Source organism: Apodemus sylvaticus, chromosome 15, assembly GCF_947179515.1.
Source record: "Apodemus sylvaticus chromosome 15, mApoSyl1.1, whole genome shotgun sequence".
NCBI lineage: Eukaryota > Metazoa > Chordata > Mammalia > Rodentia > Muridae > Apodemus > Apodemus sylvaticus.
The window spans coordinates 19495229-19513791 of record NC_067486.1 but is presented as its reverse complement, the minus strand read 5'-3'; the positions used below and the strand labels follow the sequence as shown (position 1 = coordinate 19513791).

Below are 18563 nucleotides of genomic sequence, written 5' to 3'. Positions count from 1 at the left end.
TGGAAACACAAAGTTGGGTGGGTTTGGGAAGAAGTGTAAAGTAGGAGCAGTGACAAATATCAACATACAATGTATGAAATGCCCCCAAATGAATAGGTTTACAATTTTGTTAGCATAATTCTTATTTGAGTCTGAGAATAGGTTAACAGTTATTTTTATTCTTTTTGGTAACAAACATTTTCTAAATTTATACTCTAAATTTCAGATAAACCAAAATTGTCAATTTCTTAAAAGAGATCACAGTAGTGATCCAGTGAGATGGGTCAATGTGTACCAGCTTCTGTGATTAACTTGAGTTAACTGTGTTGAACACCTGGTGCCCACAGGGTGAAAGAGGAGAGCCAGCTCAAAACATCGTCCTCAGAGGGGTTTTCATTATTCTTCTTATTCATTCATTCATTCATTCATTCATTCATTCATTCATTTATTATGTACTGAGGAGACTATGTTTTTGTCCTTAAGTCCACTATGTTGTTTATTATATTTATTTCTCTGGGATAAATACAATTTGATCATAGTGAATAATCCTTTCAATGCATGCCCATATTTGAATTACAAGTATATTATTTAGTACTTTTTAATCTATGATCTCTGTTGGTTATACTAGCAATAAAATATAATTCCAAATACCAAATACTAAAACTTTGTTTTCCTCTGACCTTCAAATATGGACCCCGGCATATACCCAGATACTCACATACATACATATATACATACGTACATACATACATACACACACACACACACACACACACACAGAGAGAGAGAGAGAGAGAGAGAGAGAGAGAGAGAGAGAGAGAGAGAGAGACTAGAAATATTCTTAATAGGAAAGCAGATTATAATCACTTACCCTAGTCCCAGAAGATGACAGACTTCATTTGAAATTTGCGTGGTCCAGTTCTCAGCGCAAGCGGTATGCCATAAGCTATGGATATTGAACTGTACGAATCCATTGTTGCTCCTTGTGCCATTGAGAAAACGCACTAAAAATGCAGAGAAAAGGATGGTGGTTACAAGAAACAAGGGAGTGGGGGGCCATGTGGAAATATTGGTCACGACGAAAAAATTGTCTATACTAGAGGAAGAAAGTTTATGTAGGCAAGTGCAGTACAAATAAATTGAGTATCTACTCTTAAATTGATAAAATAATAAATAAATAAATTTCAAACTACCTCAATCACAAAAACATATTAAGCACTTGAGGTGTTGCTTCTATTGATTAGCTAGATTTGTTCATTTCACATTTTATGCATAAGCAAAATGTCACTTTGCAACCCATAAAGTTATATCTCTTATTTATAAATTTTCAACAGAATTTGTAAATTATCAATCAGTACATAGGGATTCATTTAGTATATTGAATTATACATATTGCCGTCTTGGTTAACTTCATACAGGTATGGCGGCCTCAAGGAAAAGGTGCTCATCCTTAACAGTTGGACTAGCAATTGATTATTACTTTTTGAAGAGTATCTTCGAATATATAAATTGAAAAATCCAAATGTACCAGAGGATTGTCTCATCTGGCATCACTGGAGGGGAGCCCTTTGGTCCTGTGGAGGAGGCTGGATGACCATGATAGGGGAATGCTAAGCCACTGAGGAGGCAGTGGGTGAGCGGGTGGAGGGGAAACTGGGCAGGGGGATAACATTTGAAATTTCAATAATTAAAATCTCCAATAAAAATGCAGACAAAGAAAAATCCAAATTGGGTTGAAGTTACTTTGTCTTTTTCTATGACTATAAAATGAAAAGATGTAAAACACGTTTATTTCCCAGCAAATGGATGAAATAAAGTTGTATATTGTGTTATTTAAAAATTATTTATAAAAAGAATTACTTATAAACTTATAAACTAGAAGAGGAAAAAAATGAAATTAGGATAAAGCTCATATATTTTGTACACTTGAGCTGCCTTTCCAGAAGTGTATTTTTATTTGCTATATTTGCTCTTTGATTTCTCTCCTCTTTCCACTATCTTACAAACATTCTGCAGAGAATATTAGGCTCATTATGCCCAGGAAGGGGTTCAACCTAAGCTTGTTTTCAAGGAAAGAAATTCTCAGTGATGGTAGTCAAATGTCCAAACACCATGCTGTTGTTTTTACTTCATTCTCTCATTGAAGGAGTTTGATACTGAATTAAACAGGTGGTGATTCAAAAACCACTCTTAACTCTTGTGAGGCATGTAATCTCTGACAGATGCATAGCTTCTTCAAAACTCAGTTTCTTCAGGGATAAATCAAGTTAGTTATTGATATGGAACTCTTTCATCGAACATTTATGTTGCAATGCACATAATATATGTAATACTTTTTAGAAATAAAATTAAAGCAATGTATGATAAAAAATAATACATTATTCATTTAACTATTGCAACCTGAAATGAGGGCTTGGCCTGAAAGCAATTGAAGAAGAAGAAGAAGAAGAAGATGAAGAAGAAAGAAAAGAAGGAGGAGGAGGAGGAGGAGGAGGAGGAGGAGGAGGAGGAGGAGGAGGAGGAGGAGGAGGAAAAGGAGAGGAGAAGAAGAAAAGGAGGAGGAGGAGGAGGAGAAGAAGAGGAGGAGGAGGAGGAGGAGGAGGAGGAGGAGGAGGAAGAAGAAGAAGAAGAAGAAGAAGAAGAAGAAGAAGAAGAAGAAGGAAGAAGAAGAAGAAGAAGAAGAAGAAGAAGAAGAAGAAACCAAATACTAAAAGTATAAAGAGAAGCCAGTTATAATATGCATTCAGAAGGCAATAGACAAAATAGAGCAGCAAATGGGCCAGGTACTAAGGTGCCCAGTTTGCTTATATTTGTCTTTTGTATTTATGTTTTCTGACTGAATGTTTTTGGTCCTAGACTAACAGTTATTACATGTAACTGAGCAACATAAACAAACTAGAGGTCTATATATTAGTTTTACTACCAACCAAAATGGTTTCGAAGCTTATATCAGGAGAAGCGGTTCATGCTCCTCAACACTTTCAATGAAAGAATATGTATTCTTCCTTTCATGGTTGGAGAATCTAAAAGCAAAGTTCATGCAATGCAAGTATTTTCATGAAAATAAGACATACCACAGTTTGCTTCATCTGAGCCATCACCACAGTGTGGGATGCTATCACAGAGATTCCCCATAGGAATGCAGTTTCCATCTTTGCACTGAAATTCATCATCCTGGCAGGGCTCTGTTTATTTTATAGAGCACAATAAACAAACAAACAAACAAACAAACAAACAAAGCACAAGTTGAAACTTTCTGAATACCCATTCCATTTATTCCCTTTTACACATCAGACATTTGCTTTAGTGCTTGAAGGAAGAAGCTTCAATGTTGAATGAAATACTCCAAAATTTCTTACCCAGATCACTTCAGAAACAGCACTAAAGGTGTCGCTTAAATGAATATAGATTAAACCTTGGCCATATTTTTTGCAAAACTGCATCAGGGAAAGTTCCAAGAGGTATGTGAGATTGTCCTTAAAATGACCTGACTCTACAGATCTCAGGTATGGCTTGGGGATACCTCCCTCAAAGAGACTTATCATCGTGACCTGGAAAGAAAAACTTTATGACAAGAGAAGCTCTGTTTAGATCACATAGAATGTCAATACTCTGTGATTTCACAGTTGTATATAGAGACACAACACCTCATGCTCCGTGGTACATAGACAATACAGAAGCAAAAGCAAAACCCTTTGATAACAAGAACACTCAGGGGACCTCTACTTTGAAAACAACTAGCAAATATAAATTAGAATCAATAAAATCCAGGCATATTGTCTATATTTTTCACAACTTTTGTCAAAGGTCAATACCTACCTTTGTCTTATATGTATTTCTGATTAGTGTGACACTGTACCATATGTGTGCACAGCACACACACACACACACACACACACACACACACACACACACACACACACACACACACATACAGGTATGCCAAATGAATAATTTTGAATAACTTTCCATGGAAGTAGTTCTTCCTTTTGTTTCTGATATTCTTCTAATATAAGTTGTGACTTAGTGAAATCAACCCAAGTTTAATACAATATGCCTGGATTTTCTCTAGAAACAATTGCTCTGTTAGCCAATTTGACAATATTTGAGGAAGGTAGAGTTAAATTTTTATTAATTTTTGAACACATGTATAAAATTATCAAAATTAATACGGGTATAAAATGCCAATATCTTTCACCTTTTCTAACCTTATTCTCTCTCCTTACAAGTTTTTTTCTCTGCATAGTCATCACTTTTTGGATGCAAATCCAAACAGAACATGGCTGATCACTATCATGTTATTTGTGCCATAATTGTGTTTGTATGTCTTGTCATACATCTTTATTGTAGCTCTCAGGGCTTATTTATACTGACCAAAGGTGGTGGTCCTTGAAGGAAATCATTTCAGCTAGAAATCTAAGTTTTAGAATCAAATATGACAAACGTATTAAATATTGGTACATTTTTAATGAGAGATTTTTAAATTATTCTTTGTGGGTTTCATACATATTTGATTATGTTCCTTAAGCCTCCAATGTTGATACACGGTCCTTCCCTTCCTACCCAATTTTGTGTCTTTTTAATCATTCAAGACTGATTGTATATATAAATTAATCTTTCTGAGATTAGTGGATCATGAGTAACATTTTAGGAATCACATTACCAAAGAAAAATGACTCTCCTTCATTTAGTACTCATCAACCTCTAATAGCATAGCAGATAAGGATAATGGGTCCCAAGAGACTTGTCTACCCATGGAAGATGATTGACTTTCTTGTTCCTGAGGACTTCTGCCATAGTATTGAGAATGTGACTGCACGAGTTCATCCTAAATTCCCCTAAAGTCTCAAGAATATCACCGAAGAGGGGATGTAAAGATTGCAAGAAATGAGAGGAGCAAAGGAGTCCCACGAAATGCTATCTTCTTGAATGACATATTCGTAGCACTTACAAATTCATAGCAGCTGTGATCACTTGAACAAGATCTACTCAAGCACAAGCAAGTCCACAATCTAGCATGGATGTAGGAGTCTCTACTGACCCGTTATCTTTACCTGGGGTGCCTTTGGAAGTTGATAGTTACTAAAAGAAGGGGATCCATATTTGTTTGGTAATGTGATCCCTAGAGGGTTATCCATGATCCACTATATCTCCCCACACTCTGTGCATATAGTTAATATTAATTGCACTGAGAAGGATAAAACCCAATGGATCTCTGTAATTGCTACAAAGGCAGAGAAACTGAATTTGAACCCAGAGACCCACTTGGTAGGAGAAGAGAATGAACTCCTATAATGATTCTCTGATTTTGGCATTAGTGCCAATAAACAGATGTCCACACACATGCACATATTCACTAACCAAATGTAAGAAAAATAACATAAAATTGAAAAAGCAAAGGGTATAATGTTGAGAAGGGGAACTGGAGCATGGGCATGGATACAATAAAATATATTACCTACATATATGTGAGTCTTAAATTGTTATTTTAAATACCTCTCTCTGTCTCTGTCTGTCTCTCTCTCTCTGTCTCTGTCTCTCTCTGTCTCTCTCTGTCTCTCTGTCTCTGTCTCTCTCTGTCTCTCTCTCTGTCTCTCTCTCTCTCTCTCTCTCTCTCTCTCTCTCTCTCTCTATCTCTTTCTATTTCTTTTGGGTGTGTCCCAACACTGAGCTCTAAGTCATCTCTCTGATAAGTCAACATTCTTGTCCTTCAGTCTGATTCTATTACTTTTCTCTTCAAATAGCTAGATATGCGAGGGATATATCTAACAATTCTATTTTGGTAACAGAAAATAATAACTGGGGATGTTTGTCTATTTTAAGCTTTAGAACATCCTGTCTTTTACCCAAGATCTAATTTGCCTTAATGAAGGTATTTTTAGGAGGTTATGGCTGGCATTTTCTCCAAATTTTTATAACAGGAGAAAAGTAAGTTATATATCTCAAAACATAATTTTATTAGGGAGATTCTAGTAAATGCAATTATCAATTTGTTTCACAAACACATATTTTAAACAGATTACTGAGATGACAAATGGCTCCAAATGATTATTATTATGTTTTCTACAGGGAATCATGAGGATCTTAGTTGGACCATTTCTCTTTCTTCTCGATATTATAAATCTTTCACTTACATTTAGAATACAGAAATTCTTAAAAGTAAATGCACACACATAAATTTATATTCTATAACAATATGTATATCAGCATATATTAATTTTATAAGGTAACAGATTAATTTTGGACCATAATCAAATATTTAATATACTTTTGCTAGTCATTACCAGTTACTATTAAATTATTTTTCATGGTTTCCATAGCTTTTGTAATTATTACATTAAGTGAACTTACAATGACAGTACTTATTATAGATATAGTTATTGATAATTTTGCTTTTATTATTATAGTCAAGCTATATTCAGCTGGAAATGCATATTTTAGCTGGCTAATATAAATATAAATATATGAATAAAAATTGAATATAAACATGCACCATGTCCCTGTCTTAAAAAAAATATAATTTACTGTCCTTCTATACTCAAAGCTGTTAGGATTATACATGAAAGTCCAGAAAAGATAGCTAGTTTAGATGCTAGAATATGTTGGATAAACAATTTCTGAATGAAGAAAAATGGTGTATTGTTGCTGAAGTGAATAGGAATTATAAAGTCTGAGAGGAGGTATGGATAAGCTATTTAAAGCTTTCCATATATGTCTACACTTGATTTTCATTTTTTGTAACATACATTATTTAAGGTCTTTAGGAAGTCTTTGCTACAACAATTTACTCTCTCTGAAGTCCAAAATCTTACCTCAGGTAGTTTTATGCCCATGGTAAGAGAGAAAAATGTAATACTACTCAGACTTGAATTTCCCCATTTTCCCTTTATGAAGTCTCTATAGCTCTGCTTCATTTAGACACCATATGCTTGCTTTTTAAGAAGGAACTGAATTGGTTTCTAAGGCACACAGCACACAAGCTGGGGATGGCTCGGGGGCCCTGATTGTTGCCTGCTGTCATTTGTGAGTCGCCTGTATGCTCTACCGAATCCCACCTGAAAACTACTTAAATCAGAAACATGCAACTAGTGCACATTCACAAGTGACTTACCATAATAAATATCTACTGTGAATCCTCAAGTTCAATATGAGCAGAAATGATGAGGAGAGGATAAATAAAATAAAATATGCCTTATAACCCTAATAGAAAATATTCAAGTATTCCTGAAATATCTCAGAAGACTAGGTCTTTATAAACACTGGAAAGTTTATAACATAATTTTCACATTTTTTTTCCTGAAATTATCGCCAAAGCAGAACATCAATAGAAGGGAGTATGTAGACCTGATCTCACTATTCATTACTGGACTGATTATCTTTTATTTCCAAATCCTTGTTTCTCTGTCTTTCCATCTTTTGTTATTAAAAGCAAATAAACAAATGAAGAAAACAAAACAAAACAAAACAAAAAAAACCCAAAGCTTGATGAAAAAACACTTTGCTGAGAACAGCTGTGTTACTGTGCCAACATCACAGAGAACTGTCTTCTAGTTCCAGCAGGAATGGCAGCTCACAGTTGGGTACAATAGTTATGACTGATGATCACCTATCTTCAATTTAAAGGATCCTTCTTTTATAAACGAGATGCTCAAGACCAAGCTATGGGTTCTTGGGCAACCAAATGCAAAGACCTCCCTCAAATTAAACTGTACATGCTCTGTAGACTTCCTTAAACTAAATGATTTTGTTAACTTTCTCAGACATGTTTTTCACAATTACCCAACATACTCTTTTTTTCAAGAGTAAGAATTATACAAAAGCAATAATGAATAATTTTGTTGGAAGAGATGTTTGTTCTCAATTTTGATGGTCTACACTATTTCAATGTTTTCCATCTCTTGCCATTTATGACTACAAAGTAGGGCTGTAAAGACTTACTGATTTTATAAACTTTGTTTTGACATACTTTCATCTTTATATATGAAATAATGTTCTACAATTATTTCAATTGCTTAGGTTTGTAACGAATCCACTTGTCTACTGGTTGGTGTATATACATTTTAAAAAACTAAATTACTTCAGTTGGTTTTATTTTTTATTTCCATTTAAAAATGCATGTAATTATTTTATGAAAACTTCTTTTCATGAAAAAAAAAAACTCTTGAAAACTTGTTGAGAAGTTTATCCCTCTGACATGATAAGCACCTTTATGTGTCATCTGTTTTCTTGTTCCAGTGTATGGTGCGCTGCATATCTTAGCATGTAACTGTCCAGGATTCATCTATATTAAGTGAATAATTAAATACACATGATATACTATCATCCTTAGCATGTAGACGGTTACTGACATTTCATAAGAAACAGTTATCTCTGCATTTTTACATTGTGCAGTATTTTTTAAACCTAAAATACCATTATTTTAAATTTTCCTCAATAAAATTGATTCAGTAGTCAATGTGTTCAAAGATATATATTTTGTTTGTAAATATTATTCTTTTTGAAACTCAACATGTTAAGTAGAAAAGGTTATAATATTGATCCTTTCTAATTAATTGTTATTTTACAGAACATAGTAGATGCCAGGATTTTCCAGTTCGTTTTCATCGGTCCTAGAAAGTGTGTTATTTTTTCCCATGTGGTTTTCTTTCTGAGATTGATGCAGTGTGTTCTTCATTTTGAGATTTTCTTATATCCTCTTTACTCACTCCCAGATTTTCCTTTGAATTTTATACACATATATAAGTGTGTGTATTGTTGATGTGTGTGTGTATATATATATTGTGTATATATATATAGTATATATATATATATATATAGTATATATAGAAAGTTTTTATTTATTTATTTATTTTTATTGGATATTTTATTTATTGACATTTCAAATGTTATCCCCTTTCAGGTCTCGCCTCTAGAAATGCCCCATCTTATCCTCCTCCCCCTCCTATATGAGAGTGCTCCCCCCCAACTCTTGTCTTCCCACTCTGACCTTCCCTTACACTGGGGTATCGAACTCCCACAGGAGAAAAACTACAATATGCTGAGCAAAACAAACTGGCATCTCAGAATGCAAACCTACACATTGTGATGTGGCTTGAATTGGGATTTGTTTCCTTGTTTTGTCCCCTTCCACTCTAAGGATGTGTGTGTTACTTACCTGGAATCCCCAAGTAATAGCCGGAAGTGAAATTTGCTTTGAAGCCCTTGCCCCTGGTGTCTGTGTCTGAGGTGAAAATCACTGTCATCCTATTTGTGGTAGAGAACAAGTCCTTCATGGGACCAGGTCCTGTGTACACAGCTGTCGCAAAGAGAAAGGGACTGTAAATTCAAGGGGTAGGTCTGCACACAGCAGGGCTCACCTAAAGCACATGCATATTCCCACAGTTTAGATGCTGATTCTTAACTGTCTTATCTATTAGGAGCAGAAAAGAATTCCAGAACAAAACAGTTTCTATCTACAAGCTACTATAATTTAAATATCCTTGTGGAATTTTTATTTCTTTGGATCTGTGTGAATATTAAGAAGAAAATTTTAAAAAAATTAAGAAAAGTGAGTAAAATAATGAACTGTTATTTTTCCTTGATCATATAAGCAGGTTCACTGTTGATTTATTCAATCCATGCCAGACGGCTGTGATCTGAACTCTGCGGGGTTTTCCTGACACATCTGGGGAGTCTTCACTATTATCTTTGTCCTTCAGAGGGCAGAGACTCATGGTGAGTCTTCATTCTCTTGTTACAATCTTTATGTAACAGTATCCTGATTTAAAGAACCTCAGGTATATTTTATATTTAAAGATGAACATGAGTTACGAGACGAGCTAGATCTAACCCACTTTGCAGTGAAGCATAATCACCTAAGGACGTTTGTATTTAATGTGTGGCTTACCTTACCAAAAGTATTTCTATCTTAAAATGAATGTCTAAATAGTATAACGTAATGTTATGCTTGGCTAATAAACTTTAACCGTGCTAGTATATATTTTATTATCCAGACACAAATATTTCTCATGGGTAGTTAGAAAGCAATAATCAATAGTAATAGAGAAAAATAAACCTTGTTTTGCTTTTGAATCCTTCTCAGCTGTTGAGAAGAAGTGAATGCCATGAACAATAATATACAAAATGGTGATAAAATATAGAATAAGATGGCTTAAAATATTTACAAGGAACAGTATTTGGCTATGCTAGGGCCAGAGGAAATCTGATTTAATAATTATTTTGGAATACCTGTTGTGCACGTATTTCATAAAACTACATAGTTGGATATACATGGTGCATTATAGTTAATTACTAGCAACTTTTAATAATTGTGAAGCAAATCTATCAATTCTGATTAGCAGAGACTGTTCTAAAAAGAGTGTAATCTCATCAGTATTACAAACATGTCCCGAGATAAAACTCTGCATCCTGGGAAGACTTGGCAGAAGGGAAATCATTACCAGAATATATTGTTTAAAGAAATATTTTCAATAGAGTGAAAAATCTTTAACCTGTTACATTGCTGTTATATTTTCATCTTGCCAACTGTAAAATGCTAGCATCTGTTTCAATGTGCTCTCTCTGTAAGTTAAGCATCCTGATCTATACATCTTTCAGAGGGTTGAAATTTCAGTCTTACCCAAGAGCAGGGAGTCAAATTCTCCCCCATCTCTAACTTCTACCACATCATTGATGTTTTCTAAATCGAATTCTTGAAAATGAAGTTGAATATTTTTCCCCTTCTGTGCATTTAAAGTCCACACACCTTGAAGACAAAAAATGACAATTTACCACGCACATCTTCGTATTTTTTTGTCTATCTTCATTGTTTGCACATTCGTGTATGTGTGTATATGTCTGTGTGCCTGTGTGCATTTGTTTGGGGTGTGTGTGTGTGTGTGTGATCAAACAGGCATGCTTGTGTGTGACTGGGATGATCTTCCCAGAGTGCACACAAGACGACTTGCTGAAGTAGTTCTCTTCGTCTATCTTTGAAGTTCCCAGAATCAAACAGAGGACATCAGGCTAATTGCCAAGAATGAGTCTTTACCTGAGAAGCTGCAGAGCCAGGCTCAGCTCACCTAATTTTCCATGATCAAATAAGCAAACTCTGACATTTATTTGAAAGTGTTTCCATTCATTGAAATAAATTGCAAGCTGTTACTTCTTTAAAAAAATAAAAGTTGCCTGCCTCAATGAATGTTCCTTTTTAAAATTAAGTTCTGAGTTGGTTGAGCATTCAGATTCTCTTCTGTCCTATTCCCTCCTACATTGAGTATTTTCACAATCTTCAAGAATCAACCTCTATCTGTAGAGTACTGATCTCTCCAGGTATTTGCATTATACGCTTCATTTGATGAAAAGATAGGTAGACCTTCAGACTGTATGCGGAATACACACACACACACACACACACACACACACACACACACACACACACCACAGGATTGTCTTCGGAAAACTCATGGGTCTTCTTTCCATTTTAGGTAATGGCAGCATCATTTGCTGTCTCGCCTTATGTTGGCCCTTCTTATGTTTTCTATCACATAAAACCAACCTGAGAAACTTCAATCCTGCCTCCTACGGCCTTCACTCCTTCGCAGTTTTCAGTCTTGCCCCATCGGAGTGCAAGATACTGACACTCCTTATGTCCTGATTGGATGCTACTGATGCTCCCTCATTACTCTAGCTATGATAGACAAAAGGATCTGACAGAAATGCAAACTGATTGTATCATGCTTCTCACATGAATTTCTGGAAATTTCCTCTTTTCTCTCGTATAAAATCCAAGTCCCATAACACAGAGCCAAATTTCTTCACATAATCAATTTTAACCAATTATGGTTAATTGGTTTTCCTTAGAGTCTTGATTTCTTGGACTTGTCTGGGAAGACCCCTTCCAAGTCCCTCTTTAATGCCCTTCTTTTACATATGTTTTGATAATATCTTGAACATGGGTAAGAATAATCTTCCTCTGGGGTGAGCCTACCAGTTAGTTGTCCATTACCAAATGATCATCCCTAAAAGCATATATAAGTAACATTTTACTAATATATAATACATGTATATATGTATTTGTATATGTAAATATATGTACATATATTTAAATATGTGTATATATGCATATAATAACAACTCATGTAAAAAGAAGCCATGAATTTGAAAGAGAACAAGAAGGGGTACATTGAAGTGCTTGGAAGGAGGAAAGGAAAGGGGAAATAATGCTATCATGTAATCTCAAAAGTAAAAGTAATAAAAAATCTTGTTTCAATGACAAGTTTTAGATTCTTTTCATCTTTAGGCAAAAGATGTAATTCATGGTTGACTTCAGCATTAAGTTTGAAGTAGTAAAAACACTCTTTGCTTCTACTTTCAGACCATGTGAAACCAATGTTTACCTATTCTTTTATCCTTGTGACCTCTATTTGCCTTGATATGTCTGCTCATCTCTATGAAGAAATGCTTTCATCTTAAAATCCATTGTCACTGTCATTGTTGGCACAATCATGTGAGTGGATCAATACTGCATGTGAGTCCTAACAAGGTATGGTTATGGAAAAAAATAATGGCTGATTTTCAGCCCATTCCTCCAGAATTATGATTTTTCTAAGACAGGATGGACAATCTGGATTTGTGATGCACTCTATGCAGTCTTCAGACACCTATAGTGAATGTCTCTGGGTAGTAACCCTGGTTCAGCATATTTTTGTAGATTGCTTTCTCTAAATTTTGGTATTTCAATAGTCCCCTTTATTATTAGTTCATTTGTGCTGGGAGTCTAATTATGTTATCCTAGCTGTAGCCTTCATCGAATCTGGTTTGTGTGCCCTCAATGTGAAGATATTACACTGACTGTTTTCACTCTTTCCGTTGACCTTGTTCTATGAAACTGCTAGCTTGCTGTGCATCCTCTAGGGATTATATCAATGATCTAGGTAAGAGAGAAATATCTGGAGCAAGGGTGTCTGCAGCAAGGGCATTACTTTATGTTTTTATTCTGGAATTACAATTTAAAAAAAACTTTAAAGAATAATTGTAATTCATCGAAAATAATTGAATTCATTGAAATCGTGTGTGGTGGACACCATTATTTGTCTTCATTTAAGTTATTAGTGGAAAAGTAGTTCATATATTTGAAAGAAAAAAATCAGGAAAGGGATCATGGAAGGCTTTGGAGGGAGAAAAGCAAAGGAGAAAATGATGTAATTATAAATACTATCAAAAAGTAAACAAATCATTAATTAAGTATTTCATAGTAGTAAACATGTTATTGTATTCATTTTGATAAATTTGTAATTTATTTTGCTCATTTAAGAGGGACTTTCCCTTGTTATATGCATTTTTCTTTGGTAAATTGGGAAAGAAAATACTCACAGGAAGCTTGATTGGGGTATTTGTCTGGAAAGTTTGGAGAACTGAATGTTGAATTTGGCTCCCATAGTTCAAAAGGTCCTCCGCAGTCAGCTGAAAGGGATTAGGAAAGAATCATTAACAACACCATTCCCATTCCACAGAGATTCTATTAGATGCCAGACATTATTCAATTACATTTCCTATCATGCTAGTTCTGACAGATTCATTTTGCATGTTCTATAAATTGTTGGGGAAACAATGTTAGCACATCAATGTCATTACTAGAAAAGTTCTCAAAACCTTTATATTTTTATTGCCTTTATAAGATTTTAAGAGATTATAATAATGTTTAGGGTTTAATCAAGGGAAAATATTTTGCATATCTATTTGATCAAGAGACTATTTTGCAAAACAAAAGGGATACAATATTAGCTGCAGGAAAACATGGGTGTTTATAATAGAGCAAATCTCATTCCTGCCATCATCCTAGAAGGGGCAGTTCAGGTAAATTACTGATCTTGCAATCTGGACTTTCCTATTATTTAAAAAAATCCTTTATTTAAGATACTGGGTAGAAATGTCACTATATGCTGAAACATTTGGCAGCAAGGAAAGGGAAAAGGACAGTTTTTCCTCTTGTTTAATATTTCTTCCAAGCAAAGCATGCTAGCCACCCTATGCTAAATGAGAGCCTGTATACGAAATCCCCCAAACACAACAAAACACCAAGTTTTAGTTTTGTGTTCTGGTTAGCTTTGTTACTCAACATTTTACAAGAGTCAGTTGAGATTCACAGAGTTTAATTAAAATTTATTAGAAATCTATCTAGTTATTATAGACAGCCTTACTGTGGTGCCATGACACCTGGCAGGAACTTGACATCGACCAATGTGAAGTTCCTACTCTCCCAGCCTTTGAGCTGGAACTCCTGTGTTAGCCATAATCCCCTCCACCTAAGGTGGAGTGCTCAGACCAAGGTGAATTCCATTATTTTTCAAGGACCTGCAGTTTCCTGAGAAACACTAGCCACCTGTGGAGCAACTGAACTGGTTCTGCTGGGAAGCTTCCAGCCTTTGGGGGAAGGGTTTCCCCCCTCCTATATATATTTGGAGTTCTTCACTAAACTTTGAGACCTTGAATAGCAGGTGTTATCTTGGTCTCCATCTCTTTTTGCTGCCTTCTCACACATCCCCTGCTTCCCTTCTAGGTAACCTGTTTGCTGTAACTGCAGGCAGTTACAAGTTATGACTAAATCTTCTAGTTCTGACTACAATTACATATGCTAAAATTTCAATACATTTAGCGTATTTAATTTTGTTAGAAACAAATCTGAAGCTGCTTAATAATCATTGACTATTTTAAGGACCCCAATTTTATTGCTTGTTACCATTGTTAAATTTAAAAATTGTTTCTAAAACGTACATAGCATGCTTTATTTGTATGTAGTATTTTTGCCTTTTAGTTAAGGCAAATAAAGTTAGATTTTTTTTCTTATGTTCAAGAAGTCAGAAATCACATTGGAGGAGGGATAATTAAGCTAATTAAGAAAAATATATCCATATAAAGCCTTCACTAATACCTTTTGATTAATAACAGCCTTCCTTATCTAACCCCGTTGAACTCTATGAGAATGTGTGCATATGTGAGATTGTGTATGCATGTGTGTATGAGTATGCTTATTTTTGTTTCCATTGGTATCTGTGAACATGGATGAATGTGTTGGTGTACTTGTATGAGCTTGTATACATGTTTGTGTGTGATTTCTGTACATAAGCACATGTAAGTTTGTGTGCATGAAAGTATGTGTACACATGTATACTTGTATATGACTATGTGTTTGTGTGTTAACCAGCTTTCTTTGTCCAGCCTGTCCTTGGTAGGAGTGGAATGATATGCTTCCAGACTTGGGATCAAGGCCTAAAGGTCATGGGCCTCCAGGAGTGTCAATGCCAGCTGTAGGCATAGAGCTTATTTGTATAATAATGTATTTTTAGATTCTTCCTTCAAGGAGTGTCCCTCCAGTTAATGATAATGACTCAGAGACAGCAAGAGTCATGGGTTAAGGGGTGTTGCTAATGTCTCCTAATGGTAAATGCTGAGGTCTTCAGGCCAGCCCTTAAAGCTATGGGAAAGAACTCTAAAAACATGACTTCAAAAATATATACAGAGGAATGGGTACTGAAAATGTGGTACATTTATAAAATCAAGTACTACTCAGCTATTAAAAACAATGACTTCATAAATTTCTTAGGCAAATGGATGGAATTAGAAAATATCCTGAGTGAGGTAACCCAGTGACAAAAGAACACACACAGTATGCACTCACTGATACGTGGATATTAGCCCCAAAGCTTGGAATAGCCAAGACACAATTCACAGTCCACATGAAGCTCAAGAAGATGGAAGACCAAAGTGTGGATGCTTCAGTCCTTCTTAGAAGGGGGCACAAAATATTCAAGGAGGAAATACAGAGACAAAGTATGGATCAGAAACTGAAGGAAAGGCCATCCGGAGACTTCACCCACTTGGGTCCATCTCATATACAGTCACCAAACCCAGACACTATTGCAGATGTCAAGACATTGCAATTGCTTGCTGGCAGGACCCTGATATAGCTGTCTCCTGAGAGGCTCTAGCAGAGTCTGAAAAATACAGAGGTGGATACTCACAGTCAACCATTGGACTGAGCACAGGGTCTCCAATGGAGGAGTTACAGAAAGGACTAAAGGAGCTGAAGAGGTTTGCAACCCATAGGAAGAACAACACTATCAACCTAGCAGACCTCCCAGAGCTCCCTGGAATTAAATCACCAACCAAAGAGTACACATGGAGGGACCTGTGGCTCCAGGCACATAGGTAGCAGAGGATGGCCTTATCAGAGGAGAGGCCCATGATCTTATGAAGGCTTGATGTCCCAATGTAGGGGAATTACAGGGCGGGGAGGTGGGAGTGGGTGGGTGGGTGAACTCCCTCATAGAAGCAGGGGGAGGGAGGATGAGAGAGGGAGTTTCCCCTCTGAAAACGTGGAGAGGGGATAATATTTGAAATGTAAATAAATGAAATATCCAGTAAAAATATATAATTTCTCAATTATGTAAAATTTAAGGATGTAATATCAATTATATGATGGGTTTTATGAATCTTAAAGTCCAAAAGCAGCTAGATTACTGTCTGTGTTTAACAAAGGGAGACAGATCTCTGAATTCATTTGCAATCTTTAAAACAAAAAACTGCTTGTTTCTCCTAAGAATCAAGAGACTGGGGCATAGGATGTAGATTCGTAGGATAATCAAAAGGAAACCTGGAGTAAATGGCTGGATTGATATGTAAAATAAAAGATTGGGTTATGCACTGTAAGAGAGGAGCTATTCAGATAATTTTTTTTTTTTTTTGAGTAGTGGAGAACACTGCTTGGAGAAATGCCTCAAGCAGAGCACAGAGACAGAGCTATCTGGAGATTTTCAGAGAAAGAACAGAGAGAAAGCAATCTGGAAAACCGTCTCAAGCAGAATATAGGGCACCAGCTTGGACCCATGATTTGACTTGATGTTGATTGTTTTTGTGCTCTCAAACATTCCTTCTCTTAGGAACCTGGACCTAGCTGAACATTGGTCCTTCACACCTGTGTCTTTGCATATATGTGTGTTCATTAGAATGTTTATAGTATGGATTTGCACATAAGTGTATTTGTATGCATGTGAGAGTGTTTATGTCTTCATTAGTGTATGATTGTGTTAGTGGTTATGTAAAAAATGTGAACAACTTGTTTTAGTGTAAGTGCCTACATTATATATTTATGAATGTGATTGTGTGCATTTGTTTAAATTATAAGTGTACTTATCTGTGTAGTTCATATGCATGTGAATGTGTGTGTATATGAGTGTATGTTCATGTTTACAAATGTACCATTGTGTATCAGTTTGTATGTGTGTATATGTGAACATGAATGTATGTATGTGAGTGTACGTATAGTGTTTAAATGTGCATGCTCATGTGTGTTCACATGATTGTATTTCTACATGTGTTTCTATTGCCTGCATACATGTGTGCATGTAGTCTGTGTGAATATGTGTAGTTCTCAGATATTCATAGGTATTTATATGTGTGTATCTGTGAGTGTGTATATGTATGGTTTGTATGTGTGCCTGTGTATGTCTATCAGTGGTTGAGTATGTGTGTACATGTGTGTTTCTATGAATATATGGTATGTGCACTTGACTGTGAACTTTTGCATATATGCATATCTGTGCACATACGCGTGTGTGAATGCATGTGATTTGGTGTCTATTTTTCATACATAAATGTGTGTTTTATATGTGTGCATTATCATGTGCATTTTCTATATTTATGTATTATTGTGTGCATGAATATATGCATGTATGTATAGATTTACATGTAGTTGATTTGTGCACAAGTGTGTTTTCATATGCACATTACAATTTTTCCCATTTTCTATTTAAAAAACAGAAAATTTCTAAATCAAACACTGCTATTAACACATAGGTAATATTTTAAGAGTTTAAAGTTTTATATAAATCAAAAAAGTATACTATGTGAGAAAGATGAATAGATAGCACTTTAATACTTTCATAACCAGAAGTAAAATTCTGTCAGTTGTAACTGTTAAACCTAATCAGGCACGTGGTTAACTTAGCATTTAATCTGCAAACAGAAGTCTTGGGAAACTCATTCCTTCAATGCACTTAAGATGCCAATTTTAAAAAGATATTCAGTGCATAATTTCTCATTAAATAACTGACAATCAAGATTCCTTTAACCTTTGGATGAAAGTTGCTTCAGTGGCTGGCTCTGTGTTTATGACTGTTAGCAATTTGGAAACCATTTTATGCCATTGTAGGTAATACAGCACAACTCATTTTAATTGTGGTGTTCCCACAGTGTAAGTGTAGCACATGATTCTTAGGAGAAGTGCCATAGACTGAAGATAGGTGATTCTAGAAATTTCAGTCAGGCTGTGCTATTATGTAATGACTGCCCACATAACCAATGAAAGTAATGCAGGCTGACTAGTTAACAGTTATTTAATTTCTCACATTTTAATAGTCCTAGTTCTGTTCTTTTAAATGTTTATATTTTGATTCATCTTGTATTATGCCATGGGGATTTTCATTATCACAATGTGTTTCTGTAGCATTCTCCAAGTTAGTTTTTGAAGATGGAGTCTTTTCCTGATTGTTTCTATTGGTAACCTCTGCTTAAGCCCAACCCTTCTAAGCAATGTGTCCATATGA

The 18563-nt window shown here is 35.3% G+C and overlaps 1 protein-coding gene across 1 annotated transcript in view; it reads right to left on the bottom strand.

The window, feature by feature from the left end:
- Positions 1 to 18563, bottom strand: part of Tmprss15 (transmembrane serine protease 15) — a 123419-nt gene that overhangs the window by 31960 nt on the left and 72896 nt on the right. The window contains exons 16-20 of the mRNA XM_052158804.1: positions 13333 to 13422; positions 10598 to 10723; positions 9134 to 9274; positions 3054 to 3164; positions 851 to 983 (exon numbers count right to left, since the gene is read on the bottom strand). Of these exons, the coding sequence (XP_052014764.1) occupies positions 851 to 983; positions 3054 to 3164; positions 9134 to 9274; positions 10598 to 10723; positions 13333 to 13422 (601 nt within the window). The remainder of the gene's footprint in view (positions 1 to 850; positions 984 to 3053; positions 3165 to 9133; positions 9275 to 10597; positions 10724 to 13332; positions 13423 to 18563) is intronic.